This window comes from Rhodofomes roseus (assembly GCF_022264815.1).
Source record: "Rhodofomes roseus strain CIRM-BRFM 1785 chromosome Unknown C8Q71scaffold_21, whole genome shotgun sequence".
Classification (NCBI taxonomy): Eukaryota; Fungi; Basidiomycota; class Agaricomycetes; order Polyporales; family Fomitopsidaceae; genus Rhodofomes; species Rhodofomes roseus.
In genome coordinates this window covers 24,304-41,392 of record NW_025952977.1, presented here as the reverse complement: position 1 = coordinate 41,392, position 17,089 = coordinate 24,304, and the positions used below count along the sequence as shown (strand labels likewise).

General features: G+C 57.3%; 7 protein-coding genes across 7 annotated transcripts; 4 read left to right on the top strand and 3 right to left on the bottom strand.

Annotated features, from left to right (window-relative positions):
• Nucleotides 1–248: 248 nt before the first annotated feature.
• Nucleotides 249–1,703, top strand: C8Q71DRAFT_714118 (uncharacterized protein; the record flags this gene model as incomplete). The annotated part of the gene is made up of 7 exons (XM_047920951.1): nucleotides 249–354; nucleotides 408–474; nucleotides 521–822; nucleotides 878–1,198; nucleotides 1,261–1,377; nucleotides 1,433–1,474; nucleotides 1,525–1,703. Coding segments are annotated over 7 exons (1,134 nt in total), but the record flags the coding sequence as incomplete, so codon positions are not given.
• A 1,493-nt stretch (nucleotides 1,704–3,196) lies between these two features.
• C8Q71DRAFT_253137 (uncharacterized protein) lies at nucleotides 3,197–4,560 on the bottom strand. The gene is made up of 4 exons (XM_047917319.1): nucleotides 4,432–4,560; nucleotides 3,853–4,375; nucleotides 3,706–3,772; nucleotides 3,197–3,653 (listed from the first exon to the last, which is right to left on the bottom strand). The coding sequence occupies exons 2-4, from the start codon at nucleotides 4,153–4,155 to the stop codon at nucleotides 3,325–3,327; spliced, it is 699 nt and encodes a 232-aa protein (XP_047775381.1). The 5' UTR covers nucleotides 4,156–4,375; nucleotides 4,432–4,560; the 3' UTR covers nucleotides 3,197–3,324.
• A 241-nt stretch (nucleotides 4,561–4,801) lies between these two features.
• C8Q71DRAFT_252885 (uncharacterized protein) lies at nucleotides 4,802–6,987 on the bottom strand. Its single transcript, XM_047917318.1, has 14 exons — nucleotides 6,711–6,987; nucleotides 6,645–6,657; nucleotides 6,534–6,588; nucleotides 6,429–6,479; nucleotides 6,138–6,367; nucleotides 6,027–6,071; nucleotides 5,915–5,977; nucleotides 5,799–5,858; nucleotides 5,636–5,729; nucleotides 5,532–5,575; nucleotides 5,449–5,471; nucleotides 5,374–5,394; nucleotides 5,081–5,309; nucleotides 4,802–5,028 (listed from the first exon to the last, which is right to left on the bottom strand). The coding sequence occupies exons 1-14, from the start codon at nucleotides 6,749–6,751 to the stop codon at nucleotides 5,017–5,019; spliced, it is 981 nt and encodes a 326-aa protein (XP_047775380.1). The 5' UTR covers nucleotides 6,752–6,987; the 3' UTR covers nucleotides 4,802–5,016.
• A 1,205-nt stretch (nucleotides 6,988–8,192) lies between these two features.
• On the bottom strand, nucleotides 8,193–9,465 carry C8Q71DRAFT_798543 (mitochondrial carrier; the record flags this gene model as incomplete). Its single annotated transcript, XM_047925820.1, has 7 exons — nucleotides 8,193–8,256; nucleotides 8,320–8,802; nucleotides 8,882–9,018; nucleotides 9,069–9,190; nucleotides 9,242–9,280; nucleotides 9,340–9,384; nucleotides 9,438–9,465. The coding sequence occupies 7 exons, from the start codon at nucleotides 9,463–9,465 to the stop codon at nucleotides 8,193–8,195; spliced, it is 918 nt and encodes a 305-aa protein (XP_047775379.1).
• Nucleotides 9,466–9,668: 203 nt separating this feature from the next.
• C8Q71DRAFT_840142 (uncharacterized protein) lies at nucleotides 9,669–12,532 on the top strand. The gene is made up of 11 exons (XM_047926514.1): nucleotides 9,669–9,969; nucleotides 10,031–10,067; nucleotides 10,121–10,261; nucleotides 10,313–10,687; nucleotides 10,742–11,119; nucleotides 11,173–11,331; nucleotides 11,386–11,644; nucleotides 11,805–11,902; nucleotides 11,963–12,048; nucleotides 12,108–12,232; nucleotides 12,290–12,532. Exons 1-11 carry the CDS (start codon nucleotides 9,791–9,793, stop codon nucleotides 12,313–12,315), a joined length of 1,863 nt encoding a protein of 620 aa, XP_047775378.1. The 5' UTR covers nucleotides 9,669–9,790; the 3' UTR covers nucleotides 12,316–12,532.
• A 135-nt stretch (nucleotides 12,533–12,667) lies between these two features.
• C8Q71DRAFT_726161 (Glucanosyltransferase-domain-containing protein) lies at nucleotides 12,668–14,437 on the top strand (the record flags this gene model as incomplete). The annotated part of the gene is made up of 3 exons (XM_047921751.1): nucleotides 12,668–12,809; nucleotides 12,871–13,211; nucleotides 13,268–14,437. The coding sequence occupies 3 exons, from the start codon at nucleotides 12,668–12,670 to the stop codon at nucleotides 14,435–14,437; spliced, it is 1,653 nt and encodes a 550-aa protein (XP_047775377.1).
• Nucleotides 14,438–16,022: 1,585 nt separating this feature from the next.
• On the top strand, nucleotides 16,023–16,742 carry C8Q71DRAFT_860855 (uncharacterized protein; the record flags this gene model as incomplete). Its single annotated transcript, XM_047927834.1, has 1 exon — nucleotides 16,023–16,742. One exon carries the CDS (start codon nucleotides 16,023–16,025, stop codon nucleotides 16,740–16,742), a length of 720 nt encoding a protein of 239 aa, XP_047775376.1.
• Nucleotides 16,743–17,089: the final 347 nt, after the last annotated feature.

Below are 17,089 nucleotides of genomic sequence, written 5' to 3'. Positions count from 1 at the left end.
CTCTGTCTTCCTTCGGGTGTCCGTGAGTACTCCCCAGCCTCGTCCTTCGCCTCGCCGTACTGACCAGCCCACAACCATGTCAGTCCTCCTGCGTTGCACGGCGCGAGCAGCCTTCCGTCCGCGCGCTGCCCGACTTGCCTCGCGCACGCCCACCTTCACGCGACTCTTTGCGACTGCTCCGTCGGGTGAGGTGCGTCCAGAGTCCATGGACCGCAACGCCTTTACCCACAGTTACTCCTCGCGGACTGCAGCTACGGAACACACCACTCTATGGCTTCCACGTCCAGAATGGCGCCAAGATGGTGCCCTTTGCAGGCTATTCCATGCCCCTCTCCTACGGAAACATCGGAGCGGGTGAGTCCCCATCGCGCTTCCCAAGGGGCGTGTCAATTGACCACACCGTGCAGTGGCTAGCCATCACCATGTCCGCAGCTCCGTAGGCCTCTTTGATGTAGGACACATGGTCCAGAGCATGTACGTCCAGTCCCATCCCACTCCGACCCTCCCTCACCCCCGCTAGCTTCCGCGGCGCGACCGCCACCGCATTCCTCGAATGGCTCACGCCCTCCTCCCTCTCCGCGCTCGAACCCTACTCGTCCACGCTGTCCGTCATCCTCAACGAGAAAGGCGGCATCATCGACGACACCGTCGTGACCAAGCACGCGGAGGACGCGTTCTACGTCGTCACGAATGCGGGTCGGCGGGACCGGGACCTCGCTTGGTTCAAGGAAAGGCTGGAGGAGTGGAACGCCAGTGAGCGAGCAAAAACAGGCAAGGTCGAGCACGAGGTGCTCGACGGCTGGGGACTGTTGGCGCTGCAAGGTACGCCAACCGAGTGTACGTTCTTGCGGCCGTGTCTGAACGCGTGCGCGCGCAGGCCCAGAGGCCGCGCAGTACCTGCAGGCTCTAACGTCCTTCGACCTCCGCGCCTTGACCTTTGGCAAGTCTGCATTCCTCCCGATCGAAGGCTTCAACCTGCACGTCGCACGCGGCGGCTACACCGGCGAAGACGGGTTCGAGATCTCCATCCCGCCCTCCGAGACGGTCGAGGTCGCGCAGCTGCTCTCCAAGGCGCCCGTCCAGCTCACGGGCCTCGGCGCGCGCGACAGTCTGCGCCTCGAGGCGGGCATGTGTCTCTACGGGAACGACCTCGACGAGGACACCTCCCCCGTCGAGGCCGGCCTCACCTGGGTAATCGGTGCGTCTGCCGGCCGCGTATGGGCGTCGTGCGTACTGACGGGTGTGGATCCGGCCGTGCAGGCAAGGACAGGCGCGAGAACGGCGAGTTCATTGGCGCGGAGGGCGTCAGGAAGCACTTGAAGGAAGGCCCGCCCCGGAGGCGCGTAGGCATGTTCGTCGAGGGCGCGCCTGCGAGACGTGAGCTTCCGCCTCCCATGCTGCCTACGACCGGCTTGCTGACCCACGCTGATAGAGGGCGCGAAGATCTTCGCCCCCAACGGCGGCGAGCAGCTCGGTACGTGCTTCTCTCGCATCTTACGTATGTCGTACACCGACGTATCACAGGCGTCGTCACCTCGGGCATCCCCTCCCCGACGCTCGGCAAGAACGTCGCGATGGGCTATGTCAAGTCCGGCTGGCACAAGAAGGGCACCGAGCTCGAGGTCGACGTCCGGAATAAGCTCCGCAAGGCGACCCTCACGCCGATGCCGTTTGTGAAGACGAGCTATTGGCGGGGCGAGTGAGCGTGCGAGATTGGTATGCACGCTGAGGAGGCAGGGAGACGGGTGACTATGAGTGTATGCGGTGCTACTTCAACGTAGCGCCTCTGATTCGGGCCGCGATGCGTGCGCGTTGGGCGGTGCACTCGGTACGTAGAGTCGGTGGTATGTGCTCGGCTGTAGGAGGGAGTTGTTGATGATAGCTGCACATCTGATGAGTAGACATTTCCGCCAGCTGGTTAGTCGCTCGAGCCCTTGCTGTACATATAGAATCACAGCGGTTAACCTCCGTCAGAAATCAAGGTCCAAGGTCCTCCGCTTCCAGGAATCCATCGATGGTATATCCGTGTACGTCTCGAATAATTGTGACATGATTCGGCTGAGATGTGAAGAAGATCGAGAGGGCACTGTAGATCACACTGTGGCCTGTTGCAATTGAACTCGGCCGTCGAGCCAGATTGCTCACTCAGTCGCTGTACGACATTCAATGTGTGCCTCGATACACCCTTAGACTCTAGGCAATTGCACCCCGATTTCGAGCCAGTATGTACCTCGTTCACAATGGGACAGGCAAATCGGTGAGTGGCTTACTCCGCGAGACCACGTCCGAGCGCGAAACCCCGGCTGCAAAACAGACCAGCATCAGTCCAAATCAGAGCACTGGCAGCACCGCCGCTTGCCCTTCGACTACGATATAGTATCTCTCCCGCTTTTGTGCGGGGAAACGTCCATCGCTAAAATAGAGAGACAGAGTACTATGTCGACCATTGGTACTATTCGACGAGGGACAGCAGTTGAAGTCGTTCCAACATACTTATACCGGTCCCGTAACTACGAAACCATCTGGGATACTTTACTGCGCAGACGTAGTGGAGGTGTTGTGTGTCAGCAGTGAGAGAGCTCGAGGTCTTCGACAATAATGCGATGACTATGTACTCGTGCTCCTGGACCGAGTTCCCCGGGCCCTCCTCGCTAGGGCTATATGGGGGAAGGGCAGCCAAAGCATTATGCATACAGGTGTGAATAGTTACAGCCAATCAGGCCGGAAGAGTCTTTAGTGACTGTTTCGTCTACGCAGTCCGAATGATAACATTGCCCTGCATGCCCGGGACATGGGTATTGGTACCACAAAGGTCCATGTAGTACAAGTAATGCCCGAATCGCGAGAGTCAGTAGATTGTCCTCTGTTCTGCCTGTTGTTGATCAATGAGAATGCCTACTCACGTTCAAATAACAATCGGATCATGCCCACCTTCCGTGCCTCTTCACTAGGCAGCGCCGCCACAACACTTGCACGGCGAAAATCAATGATATACAGCCCATCCCCTTTGCGGTTCTCTTTCTCTCCGTCAAGCTCCTTGCTGGAAAATCGAATCCGGCGTGGAGCTGAGGGATTGAGTGCGCGATCCCAGACGCGATGGTCCGCCAGCGATACACCAGTCTTTTCCCGTACGTAGTAGATCTTCCGATGCATGAGGCAGCGCTGACTCGTTCCTGGCATTTCTTTGGGTCTGACTTGACGTCGGCTACCAGCTCTTCCACAGATAGTGTTTCCTTTGACTCGAACCACACAATCCAGTCCTCCGGTGGTGAATCCGGAGATTCTGGAGGACTCTGAAGCAAGTTATACCCTGTACCTTGTATCCTACGGGCCGGAGGTCCACCTGCCTCCTGGACAATGAACGATGTGCATTCTAACGGCACGCTCAAGAAGCATGTGCATTTTACTGACCATAGCAGTTAACAATTGCTCCTGAGTGAGGCCCGTGTCCTGCGTAACCTTCACTGCATATCCTCTCTGACCAAGGATCGGCGACTTTTTGGGTCCGCGTACGTCGAACTGGTAGATGCGATTGGACTCGGGCTCAATTCTTGAGTATGGCGCAAGCAATTGCATGGAGAGAAACGATGTGGTTATTCCTTCCGTAGAATGTTGCGAGAAGGAAAGTATGAAGCCATTCTGAGGCTCCGTGACTTGAGACCAATGAGCCCAATTGAATAGTAGCAGCGAAGCGGAACGACGTACGCTCCAAGTCACCAATCCTGGCCGTGCCTGGCTTTGCTTGTCCACCAGAGTCAGAGCCAGCTGTGTCCTGACGCACCACCGATCGAACCAGGGCAGAACAGCGTTATTTAGCCAATGACGAAACCTGGTGCACCCATGGGGACTCACGACGTTCAAGTGGGCTCCCTGCTCTTGATCATGCAGGGCCCCGCTCAGGCTGGAGCTTGCACGCCAGTCGACAGGGGCGGTAAGTGTTACAGAGATGAGAAGCATCACGAGGATGTTGGTGAGGGAGCAGCGGAGTCTCATCGCGCGGCGACCGAGGCAATGATGGGTTGTGAACTGGCGTGAAAGGGGTGGGTGGGAATAAAAAAGACCGCGTATCCTGGCAGCCACGAATTGGGGCTTGAAGAGGAAGAGGAAGACTGAGACCCGGACCAGCCGATGCAGACTCCATTCGCGGTCGGACATGGCTTCTTATACATCGCCGCCTGGGACAGTTGATTAGTTTCGGCCGGTATGTCTATCCGACGGAGAGTTACTGGATCTCGAAGTGTGATGTAGATCGTAAACGAACATGTGTTCCACGTATAGATAGAACAGGTCCAGTCAAGGTTAGAAACACTGTCGTCTGTCTCACCGCCTAAGTCGGAGGCATTGTGCTGAGTAAATCATCATCACTCTCGATGCACTATGTTTCGTTCATGTATGAGACAAAAACAATGCACTTGTGAGGTGGAAACTCACAAGAAGCAGCCACGCTGCAGTAAGCCAATGACGAAACCTCTTGTACGCGTGAAGACTCGCAACGTTTGACCTCCTTGCGCTGGGGCGCACAGTACTGCGCTCAGGGTCGAGCTCACGCGCCGATCGACAGGCGCGGTAAATGCTAGAGAGATGAAGAACATCATGGGTAGGTCGGCGAGGGAATAGTATGACCTCATCGAACGGCGAGAGGGATGTCGATGATAGGTGGTGAGCTGGTGTGAAACGGAGAGGGAATGATCATGAAACGAAAGGCCGCGTATCCAGGCAGCCACAATAAGTTGCCAAGGAGCTTGAAGAAAGCGAAGGACATCAACGACAGGACCAGCGAACGCGCTCTCAAAGTCGAGGTGAGGCTAGTGTCATTCTAGGTATTCGGCGGACTAACCGATCGAGACTGTGCAGCTGTGCTAGATGATGCATCAGAGTACACGTCGCATTGTACATGGGTCTGCATCGGCTAGGGCCGCCCGTCAGCCTCTCGATCCTGTTAATTAGATAATGTTACGGTGCAGTGTATACAAGGAAAGAAATATGAGTGACGGAAATTGCGTCTCGACGGTGCCGTTATACTGTGGCCTACTGCAAGCTCAACATCGGACCGAATGACTGGATGGCAAGATAGGCTTACCAAAGCGGTTGGAAGTACCTTCGCTTCTTGGTAGTTCACCGCGTCCGGCAAGTGGTCGTTACTGTTATTAACCTCACGCATCTCCAGCCTCGTCCCCGAGCTCTCGGACACGGTAGTGATCGGGATGGCAAAGCTGACCGTCCTGTCGGAGACGCTTTCGCTGGCGCCCTGACCGAACGCTTCGAGAAACGCGCGGCTGACGAGGTTGGCGAGGAACGTGTTCGCGTACCTGTGAGTATGACGGTGGATGGGCTCGAAAATGCGAGCTTCAGTGTGGAACTGACGGGACTCACAACTTGGTCAGAACGTATAAGCTGTAATCAGCGGTGAGGATAATTCGCCGCGGTATACAGGTGGAGTCGACTCACGTTGTTTCGTAGTACTGTGTACCCTGCGGTTGATGTACATAAGCTCACACCGGCCTTCTCCGATACTCAGGGGCCACACTCACTGGCAATCTGGTACAGAGTACCAAAGTGACGATTGCGACACTCGCTGTGATCCACGCTTCAATGCGCCTGCCTTACCGTTCATACTACCGGAGGAGAGACACACCAGTAAGCGAACCCGTCTCCACGACCAGGCGTATGATCTTGTTGATCATCCTTTCCGTGTGCACCACTGTGGTCCCACGCCGGAGCTTCAGCATCTATGCGCGTGGCAATTGAGCAGTAGATCAGCCTTTAAGTAGCTCGGTAGAGGCTACACTAGTACGGACCAGGATCGTCATTGTGACAGCAATCAATACGTCAACGACCGCACTGCCAATGATCCATATCTAACGTTCATCAGCCCTTGCGCAGTGAGGAGATTGTGAAGTTGAAATCGCCTCACATTAAGCACGATGGTTACCCGGTGAGATGCAGTGACGTCTGCAGTTGAGGGCGTGTCTTTGAGCTATGTGTGACTCTGAGAAGGTGCCATATGCCTGACAGGAAAGTCATACCAGCGCGCCCAATGCGATGCCCGAACAACCTTGCAAAAGCGAGATCTGTGCAGTACGAAATTGAGAATTCAACTTGGAGGTATTGAGAGCTTGGGAAAACGCAAGACTCACCAACGAGATAACACCCGCAACGACCTTTGACTTCGCGAGCACGTAGATCCGCCATGCAAAGAACAGCTGCACGGCCATGGAGACGATCGCGCACATCACATCGACGAAGAACCACGCATAGTAGATCTTCGTGAGGCTTGCCAGGTCTCCATAGTTGTAAACGAATATCTGGAAGGCGACACCGGTGACAAGCCCTGTTTGCACCCACTCGAAGACGAGCATGCCATAGACTGGTGGATGGTCATAATGCGAATAAACGCGCAGAGAATATATGTGCCCTCATGAACCCACCTAGACATTGTAGAAGGAGCGGATCGCGCGGAAAATTGATATGATAAAGATCTAGCGAGAAGCATCAAGAGCCGCATCCTCGAATGAAACTGCTTGAGGGCGTACAGCTTTGGATGGTCAGAACGCCAAGAAGGGCCCAGTTGAAGAAGTATCCGAGTAGCTAGAACGAAGTTGAGTATGAACGTTCCTCGTAGATGGAGGGCCTCAGGTTCTTACCTTAGGACCGGCCCTAAAAGTACACGATCGATTAGTAGGAGATCGCGAAAGCCGGCCGAGACTCACAAGATCGCAAGGTCGCTACGCTCAGTACTAGTAGCACTCATCGTCGAAGGCAACCAGAGGACAAACGGATGCGCGTGAAGGGCTCGGCAGCAACGGGTCTAGACGGAGCGTGCTTAAAAGACTCTCGAGGGTATGGAGTGATACTCCGCCCATGAGCGCTTGAGCGCTCAGCAGCAAGCGACCCATAATGCAGTCCTTTGGCAGATGAGAAGGTTGTGTGTGCGAAGATCGAGTGCATGGAAGGCGGTAGGAACTGCCACTCTGACCTGTTACAGTCCCACCGCGTGAATGCCGGTTCCCGCGAGGGGCGCCAGCCGCGATCTCTATGAACGCGCTTGGTCTGGCCCTTTGGTTGCTGAATATCGTTGACAATCCCCAGAAATGCACGCACAGTACGTGAGACGAGTAGTCTGTACGAGACACCATTGAGAGTTGGCCGCAGCACAGTGTCCTGCGTACTTGCGTGCCTCAAGGCGGCCGAGGGTCTGGCTGAGCTTCGCGGTGAACCGGCAAGATGCGATGCGTCTACCAGTGCGTGGCGACTTCTTTCAACAACATCGAAGCTGCGGCGAAGTCTGCCTTATCAACACACGGACTGGGTGACACGGCCGCCAGCCTATGTGCGCTACTGCACGCTCGCCTCATCGAGTCGTCGCCTAACGCAGACTAGCTTCAGAAGGGACGCCACAATGCTGCGAAGAGGTTGAAGACTGACGTACCATCATTCACTGGTCTCAGAAGCGTGCGTGACGAGGCGATGTTAGACACCGGAGCGGCCCGCGCACAGAACGACGCAAGAGAGTTGTTTGTCAATCTGTCCGTGATGTTGCGGGCCTCCGGATGATCGGTGGGATAAGGGGCCTTGTCCGGCAGGAAGCTCCGTGCTCATCGAGGCTGACATATTGCGGTGCAGGATCAAGAATACTTACCCTCGACGACCACGAATGCCAGCCCTCACATCATCGACGGCAGGTGGTTTAGCCATCTACTCAGGGTTAGTGTCTTTCAGGGAGTCCGACAGTGTTGGGGCATAAGAGGACAATACAACACTGACAGAGATCGCGACAATGGCAGACATCAAGGTCAAGACTGAACGCATGCGATATACCATGGCCACTGTTCGACGATATAGGACGCACCTCGTGTGAATCGTACGCCCAATGTCTAACACTCTGTATCGAGTGTCGGAGAGCTGGATGTCGCACCACGCCAAATATGAGGGTGACTGTGATATGGCCGCTGGTTGTCGTAGGATTGATGCGCATACTTCACAAATGCGATGCAAACAAACGCCATATGCCTGTCGGCTGTCGGGCTCCTGGCATCCGACTAACGCGATGATACTCGATAGACAGAAGTTGAGACATAGCTTGACTTGCTGTTCGGCTGTTCGGTACCATTGCAGAGGGCCCGCGTTCGGACAGCATCCGCTCGGACTCCTGCCCTGTCCGTAGCGTCTGCGAAACCGCCGGCTAAACCCTCTCACGAGAACGCATGTACAATGGTCTCAAACGTCGTGAAGGTGACCATGTTGACAGGAATAGCCCTACACCAACCCACCGTTCGAGGGTGCGTCAATTATAGCCCAGAAATAGCTCATCGCACTGACCTGATCAGCGTCGGCGCGAGCCCACGGAAGAACACCGGCAGGCCCTCCGCGCGGTAGGACGCGACGATGGTGGACCATGTATTCCGGTAGGGATTCGCGGGCTCCCGGCTGAACGTGCTCTGCACGCGCGTCTTCACGACGTCGAATGGGAAGGTGGCGATCCAGCCTGCGATGCCTGCGAGCCCGCCTGCTGTCAGCGTAGCGAGCCAGGGAGTCGTGTTGGAAGCGCGTTCGGAGGATGTGCGGGGCCAGTAGCGGACGGTTGCTTCGTATGCCCAGAAGTAGGTGCCGTAACCGATGTCGCGTAGCGCTGTGGAGGTGGTCCCTCTGTAGAGCCCTTGGATGCCGTGCTGCTTGAATATCCGTCGTGTGACGGCATATGCACTGAGGGACCCAGAGTCCGCAGACGTAGCACGCTTCGATGCTGCTGCTTGGATCAGTTGTTGCTGAGTTTTGATCAACTCTGCGGGCGAAGTGATGAGCCTTGGAGAGAAGAGACAGGATTGTCGAGTCTGTTAGCAAAGATGGCGGCCACGCCGATGTTTGGAAGTAGCAGACATACGAGCATATGACACCCGTACCCGCACCGGCGAGAGCGAGTTGAGTGAGCGTTGGGACAGATCGCTCGTTCTCGAGCTGAAACTTCGTGAGTAGGCCGTACGAAGAGAAAATCAACCCGTTGAGAGGGGCGGCCCCAATCTGCGGACCGTCAGTGATGACCGTAGGTCGATGCCGATGCATGCACTGACGATAGGTGCAAAAACGCCTCGATAGAGCCCGCTTAATCTCTCTTCACGTAGGATCGTAAGGAGGGCATGAAATGTCGAGCGGTAGCTTCGATTAGTGGCCGCCGCTTGAAAGCGCACCTTCACTACGGCGTTTCAGTACTCATACTCGCAGTTTCCCCGCATGCATGGGTCACCTGTGTCAAACGGGAACCCAACGGCGACCGCAGCTACGCCTGCAGAATTGGCCGTTGAGCTTGATTTTAATTATGGATGCGGATCGGGTCCAACTCACCGGCTACGGTACCAGCAAAGAAGTTGAGCGTGGGGTCAATTGCGGCTGAAAACGCCCTGTAAGCATAGAACGCAGAATCCGGCGGCGACGAAGGCGACCTTGTTCATCGGCGATGTCTGTGTCCATTCCATCCGAGTCTTATGGTACCACACACCGAGGTCCCACGGATTATGTTCACAGATGAGAATAGGAGGGCTGTCTACGCAGATGCCTGAGCAGACAGGCAAGTGGACGAAGCGATGGACATGAGTGTGCGGCGGACTGGGAGCTGGTTGTCGGTGGTACTAATAGCGCCCGGTGAGGTCCCCGAGATGAGCGTGGGAAGACTCATCGACGGTGCCCGCGTCCCCGTCATCGCCGCCCGCAGTGCACAACAACCGCGCCTCGACGACCACCCTGCTCTCATCTTGAATACCACTGGGCTAGCTACAATAGGAGAGGCCGACACCGTATGGCTCACCAAATCAACCTGTCAAGCAAGGACTTGGCACAGGCGTACCAGGACGTCGTGAACGCGAACGGCATCGACTGGGCCATCTTCACCTACGACAAGGGCACCAACGATCTCAAGGTCCAGGCGACCGGAGATGGCGGTCTCGAGGAGCTCCAGGAGGAGTTCTCCGACGGCAGGTGCGTGATCGTCCGAGGCCTAATGTGTGCGATGACATGTAACTGACCATGTATCTACTAGGATGCAGTACGCGTTCGCGCGCGTCAACGATCCGAATGTATGTCCTTGACCACATAGTCATATCTTCCGGTACTGAACGCCCAGACATAGAGCAACCTACCGAAGCTCGTGCAGATCAACTGGTGTGGTGACGGTGTGCCAGTAGCCAGGAAGGGTCTCTTCCACACCCACTCCAGTGCTGTCGCGAACTTCGTTCGCGGTGCCCACGTCGTAATCAACGCGCGCAACGAGGTATTCTAGTTTACGCTCGCGTCCATTTCCCCCGCTGACGTTGCCACGAAGTCTGATGTCACCCCGTCCCTGATCATGTCCCGCGTCGAAGCATCTTCTGGCGCAAAGTACTCCGTCCAGAAGGAGGCGCCGCGCAAGTACGAACCCATCGCTCCTGTCGGTACCAGCTATACCCCCGTAGGCAGACCGGACATCGCAGCGATGAGAGCATCCGCTGCGCCGAGTGCGCCGAAGCCCAGCGTACCCAGTGCACCAAGACAAGTGCCCATGGCACCAAGTCCCGCGCCGGGCATGGGCAAGGCTCCTGTGGCAAACAGGGCTCCTGCCGATGCATGGCCAGAGGAGAGCGCCCCCGCTCCTCCTCCTGCGCCTCCGTCTGCTAGTCGCCCGCCTGTATGGGGAAGCGCGGCGGCACATACTGTTCCTGTACGCACTGAGATTGTCTATGATGCATTAACACCTTTAACTTACAATGAGTAGGCTGCGCCAAGAGCTGTTCCGTCCGCTCCGGCCCCAGCCCCAGCTGCCGCTGCATCTAAGCCCCAAGACGATGACAAGATCGGACCCGTGGGGACGGCATACACACCGATTAAGCTGCAACCCAGGAGGCTCGTCAATCCCTTCGAGGCAATGCAGGCCAAGGCGCAGGCGGATGCCTCACAGCCGAAGTCACAGTCTACCGGTGGCAAGAAGCTGACCTGGAGCGAGCGCCAGGCCCTTGCGAAGAAGGAAACCGAGGAGGAGGAGGCAAGAAGTCGCGCGGCATCGTACCAGCCTCAGCCTGTTGCTGCGCCTGCGTGGAAGCCACCTGTTGCAGCTGCCCCCGCTTCTCCTGAACCTGAGGAGGACGATTGGGAGGTGAGCTCGTGTGTGCCGATTCGGAGAAGGCAAATGTTGACTCTGTTATAAAGGCGCCTGCTCCTCCGCCCCCTCCTCCAGCTGCGACACGTCCATCAGTCCCTGCATTTGCGGCCGCCGCGCCGTCACCTCCGCCTCCTCCACCACCTCCCCCAGCACCAGAACCCGAATACGAGGAACCAGCCGCAGAAGAAGCCGCACCTCCCCCACCCGTACGTGAATAGATCCTTCTGATATGTCTCCTGTAAGCTGAGCTCGATTTCTAGCCCCCGCCTCCCCCTCCGCCGCCCGTCGTACAGGCTGCGCCCGAGCCAGAGCCAGAGCCGGTGCATGCTCCTGCGCCCACAGCACCAGCGCACGCGCAGGGACGCGGGCTCTGCGCGATCGTGCAGTTCGACTACGAGGCGCAGGAGGACAACGAGATGAACCTCGTCGAGGGCGAGCTCATCGACGAGATTGAGCAGCTCGACGAGGGCTGGTGGGCAGGCGTCGGTGGCGGCGGCGCCAAACGAGGGCTCTTCCCCGGTGAGTGTGTCCATCCACGACGGGTGCTCCGTGATCGGAGGATCAGATCTCGTTTCATTTGCTTCCTTCCTGGTGCTTCCCTGAAGCTTCGCATCCTCATTTCCCCTTGGCCGGCATGATTGAATGGAAGAAGACTGACTGTGATGACGACGCTTCGTAGCGAACTACGTGGAATTGATTGAGGCGCAAGAGGCGGAGGCTGCTGAGGCTCCACCCCCGTCGCCGCCGCCTCCGCCACCACCACCGCCTCCCCCGCCGGTGAGTAGCTCGCAGTCAGAATAGGACATGTTATGGTAGAAGGTTTACATATGCCCATAGCCACCTGCTGCGGCTGTTGCTGCGGCCGAGCCGGAGCCAGAGCCAGAGCCGGAGCCGCAGGGAGTTACTGCGGTAGCGCTGTACGAGTGCGTGAACTTCTCCCATCAGCAGATTGACGTGGTGTGCTGATTGACGGCATGTGCAGCTACGACGCTGCCGAGGACAACGAGCTCTCGTTCAGAGAGGGCGACAGAATCGTGGAGATCGAGGCCGCCTCGGAGGACTGGTGGCAGGGGCAGGACCAGCACGGCAATGTGGGCCTCTTCCCTGGTGAGTCGAGACTGTGCCGCGTGCTACCAGAAAGCTTACTGGCCTCGCGCTCGGCAGCGAACTATGTGGAGGTACAAGAATAATAGGTGGGCGGTAGGAGGGCAGCAAACGACGCGGTTATGTATGGGCGGTGACTTCCGCCCGCGGGATGGACGGAAGGGTCGAAAGCCACGCTGTAGAATTGCAACGTTGTCGTGTGTCGTGCGTCGAAACATGGATAAGTGATGGCTGAGGACCATACGGCGGTCAAGGGCCGTCTGCGGCTGGCGTCAGTCGGTGACGAACGCCGGCCTGGTAAAGAAGAGAGATTACGTAATGCCATTAGAGGGTAATAGTAAGGGTATTTATAGGCTGCGGGGGCGATACTTATACGGCGCTTGTGTTTGATTTCGCGTCCTTCCTTTCGCCTCCATTGCCTAACCCTTCCCTGCGGCCATGAAGTTGTTCAGCGCCGCCCTCCTCGCAGCGGCCTCCCTCCCCTTCGCCGCCTCCCTCGCCCCCATCGTCCGCAAGGGCGCCTACCTCTTCGACTCCTCCACCGGCGACCGCTTCTACCTCAAGGGTCTCGCATATGCGGGTGAGAGCCTTCCCCAGGTCCAGCCGATCCTCCTCGGAACTGACGTCGGTGTTGCGGACAGCGAACTATGGATCCGGCCAGACAACTCCCGCCGGCGAGGTCAGCCAGGTCGACCCCCTCGCTAACGGCGCCGGCTGCGCTCGCGACATCCCGTACTTCAAGCAGCTCGACGTGAACATCCTTCGTGTGTACCAGGTCAACTCCAGCCTCGACCACAGCAGCTGCATGAACGCGCTCGAGGAGGCCGGCATCTACGTCCTCGTTGATCTCGCGACGCAGGTGGAGGCCATCTCGGGCAGTTCGCCTGCGTGGAACCTCGAGCTGCTCACGCAGTACATCAACACGATTGAGGTCTTTGGAGACTACACGAACGTGTTTGGGTTCAACATTGGTAACGAAGTTGTACGTCGCACTTTGTCATGCACAGCAGGCGTGTCTCACGGCTGACATCTCGACAGATTAGCTCCCTTCCGGATGACCAGGCTGCTCCCTACATCAAGGCCGCAGTACGTGATGTCAAGGCGTTTATGTCCGCCCACAATTACAGCCAGCTCGTCGGATATACTGCCACGGACTCGCCCAACTCCCGCATCACACTCCCGTACTACCTCGCGTGCGGGGAGGACAGCTCGGCGATCTTCGACTACTGGGGCCTCAACATCTATGAGTGGTGCGGTACCAGCGACTTCCAGACGTCAGGCTACCAGGCGCGTACGCAGGAATTGGCAGACCTCGGCATTCCCGCGTTCTTCTCCGAGTATGGCTGCAACTCCGTCGAGCCTCGTCCCTTCCAAGACGTCCCCGTTCTCTACAGCTCAGACATGTCCAACGTCTGGTCTGGTGGCATCATCTACGAGTATATTGAGCAGTCCAACGCCTATGGTCTCGTCAACATTTCCTCGGACGGCTCGTCTGTGTCCACGCTCACAGATTTCAACAACCTGAAGTCGCAGTACACGACAGCGACTGGCTCGTCGCTCGCGTCAGCCTCATATACGCCTTCGATCTCGCTCCCGGATTCGTGCCCTTCGAGCAACTCCAGCTGGCCCGTCGCCACCGCTCTGCCCCCCACCCCGAACAGCGGTCTCTGCGACTGTATCGCCAGCCAGCTTACATGCATTTCGACGTATTCGCTTAATGACGCGAGCCAGATTGGCACGGCCATCGGCACGATCTGTGGTACGTCGACGTCCGCCTGCTCTGCCATTTCCGGCAACGGTACGACTGGCTCCTACGGCGAATTGTCGATGTGCAACCCTCTCCAGCAGCTCAACATCGCGATGGAGATCTACTACAACTCGCAGGGTCGCGCGTCGGACGCTTGCCAGTGGTCGTTCGCGACGCTGGCCTCGAGCGCTAGCGTCAGCGGCACCGCCCAGTTTGCCAGCGCGACGAGCAGCTGCGTTAGCGCTGATGCGTTCGCGAGCAGCACCGGGATTCCCACCGCGACGACCACGCTTGCTGGTGTATCAACTCATCCATTGGTCTCGGGCGCGGCCAGCTCGGGCTCGAAAAGCGCAAGCAGCGGCGGCGCCGTGCGTCTGATCGCCTCGGACGCACCCGCGAGTGCCCTGCTCGCGACCGTGCTCCTTGGCGTTGTGGGCGGCTTCATGGCCGTCTTCCTCTAAACGCCGCCGTGCGTGTCCCCTTCCCCGTTACCGTTACGATACATGCCCGGGACCACTCGCATGCTGCGTGGTCTCCGTCTGACGTTTCTTACTCACGGCTTGCGCCGGTACCTGTTGTACGCTGTCGCAAAATGCATCAGGCCACTATCGGGCCTGGACGATGCGGACGGACTGTTATCAGCCTCACAGTGCCCTGCTCGATTTGATGACCCCCACTATCCCCACCCACACCTACCTAGCCCCCGACGTACAGAAGGAACCTCTGCGGTATCTCGTCTGGCACGACATAATCTTGACTATACTGGCGCGCGCACGCGTGCCTCGGACTAGTCACACGGACTTCCCCTCTCGACGGACCACACTTGATGATATCTAACACTCCCATGTTGCACAACTATACGTGTCGCGCCTGCTTGCACATACACATTTCGCTAGTTTATTTCTGTCCTTCGCAGTCGATCGTTATCCGAACGGAACCTGTCCTTTGTTTTCGCACTGTCTGGCGATGTCTGCGATACGCCCGCCTGTCGAGATACGCCCGGTGGCCAGGCGGTTGTGGTGAGTGCCTCGTGCGGACAGGAACCTTCCGCCGGGTGTGTACTGCCTTGCTACTGCCAGCTTTTCGCCTCGTACGTCACACTGTTCCTGCCGCCGAACAGGTACGATTCTCGAGGCGGCTCCACTCTGTCTCCGAAACGCTTGTTTTCTAGGCGACGACAAGCAAGATGTGCGCGTTTGCCAAGCTGTTCCATCGTGCGTGCAGGTTATGGTACGCCCGACATTGGTGCTTATCCTCTCGCATTTGCTCGGTAAAGTTGGTGTTCTACTTGGCTCGTTGACAGGGTGGAGGTGCTCACGAACGAGGCCATACCGTGTTCCCCACTGTTCTCGGCTTCCCATCCTCCCCCCGGGAGGGCTCGACGTCGTCGAGTCCTGTGCAGACCTCTACGTGGTCCGGGGGACAAGTAACCTCGAGAGAGGCGAAACCAACTGCACAAAACGGTCGACAGGCCTCACAGCCATCGCCCGGAGGCCCGCGAGATCAGAACATCTCCCCCTCTAAACTCCCTCAAGGGCATGAGGCAACTCAAACACCTCACGGTGTAATATTCTAAAAAACACTACGTATAACGAAGAATACCGCAGAGTGTCCCTCCGATACCTACTGTTACGAGGAACACGCCAGTTACCTCCCCCCGAGCCCACCGACCCATTGGGCTATCGGCCAGAGCGCTAAAACTTAAGGTTCAAGCCACCAAATGGAACGACCAAGTTTATCAGGTGACGGATCCCACGACCCATGGGAACAGTAGCGCCTAAACATGAATGCTCCTCGCCGTTTACGGCCACTACGCTCAGCGTTATACCCAAACTCTCCTCCTGCTGCCACAGGAAGGAAGGCTGCTGGCAGCCAAACCAAAAATTAAGCGAATAGTGTGAAATGAGCGTTTAAATGAGCGTTTAAAATGAACGTTGCACTTAGAAGTCCCACTGTAAAGCGCCCCGTCAGAAATGAACTATATAACAACAGCCCAGGGAGAACTAACCGTGAAACGCCGACGCCCGCTCCCCCGTACATCCCACCATGAAGGCAAGAAAGGCGACCCGCACTGCAGAAATTAACAAGGACGCCCAACAAGGAAGGACCACCAAACGCACCTCACGAAAGGAACACCACCCCTACATTCCCCTCCCTAAATTCTCAGAACTGGATAACCTCCCTGCAAGCACCATTACCCAAGTTAAAATAGCACCTAAGCCGATTTTTGGAGGCGGAAGAGGACTTACCTGGGTAGCAGACGAACGCCCAGCGAGCCAACTGAAGAAAGGGAGCCTCATCTCCCTATCCACCGCGTCCGAGACGTCCGGCATCGGTAAGCTATCGGCAATCTCCGACCTCCGACGCCACTGGGTCACGTTCACAGTCACAGGCGCCGATCTGCCATGTAACCTACGAGTTCCCATCCCCTGGTCAAGCCTAGACGATCTCGAAAGCTTTACCCACCAGCGAAACTACTTCGACCTAAACAACAGTCCTCCACCCCACACGTCGTTTCATCACATACCTGCCTTCAACAACGAAGAAGAAAACCCCTACGAATTCGAGATCACCGACAACGAGATAGACTCCCTAGAGGATCGGATCGCGCAGATCACGAACGCCACAACGCAGACACCTACCGGATCCGAGGAAACGCACACGACAGATCACAGTCGACACAACATCCAACGAACCGCCACCCGACGACAGCGGAGGAAAACCAAGCCACTCCCCGCCAATGAGAACGGAACGGACGACAGCTGACTCAGCGCGGAAGGCAGCGCCGCAGCGAGGATGCCGAAGCAGCAAGCTCGGCATCCCCGCACAGGCGAACGAGGGCCCAATAGCACCCCAGGGAGGAACGAGAAACGAGACCTAACTCCCGATGCACCCATAAGGAACGGAGATATTGTGAGCGCCCACGCCCCCAGACGCGGTGAGCCCCCGCCTTTCTAGGAAGTCCCTCCATACGAGGCCGACACAAGTCGAAGGAAGGCAGCAAGGCAGGAGGCGAGAACAGACACAAGCCATACCCAACGAACACGCCCCAACCATACCTCACCCAAAACGGAGCGAGCAACGCCCGCTCGAAGTCAGTCTTACCTTTAAAA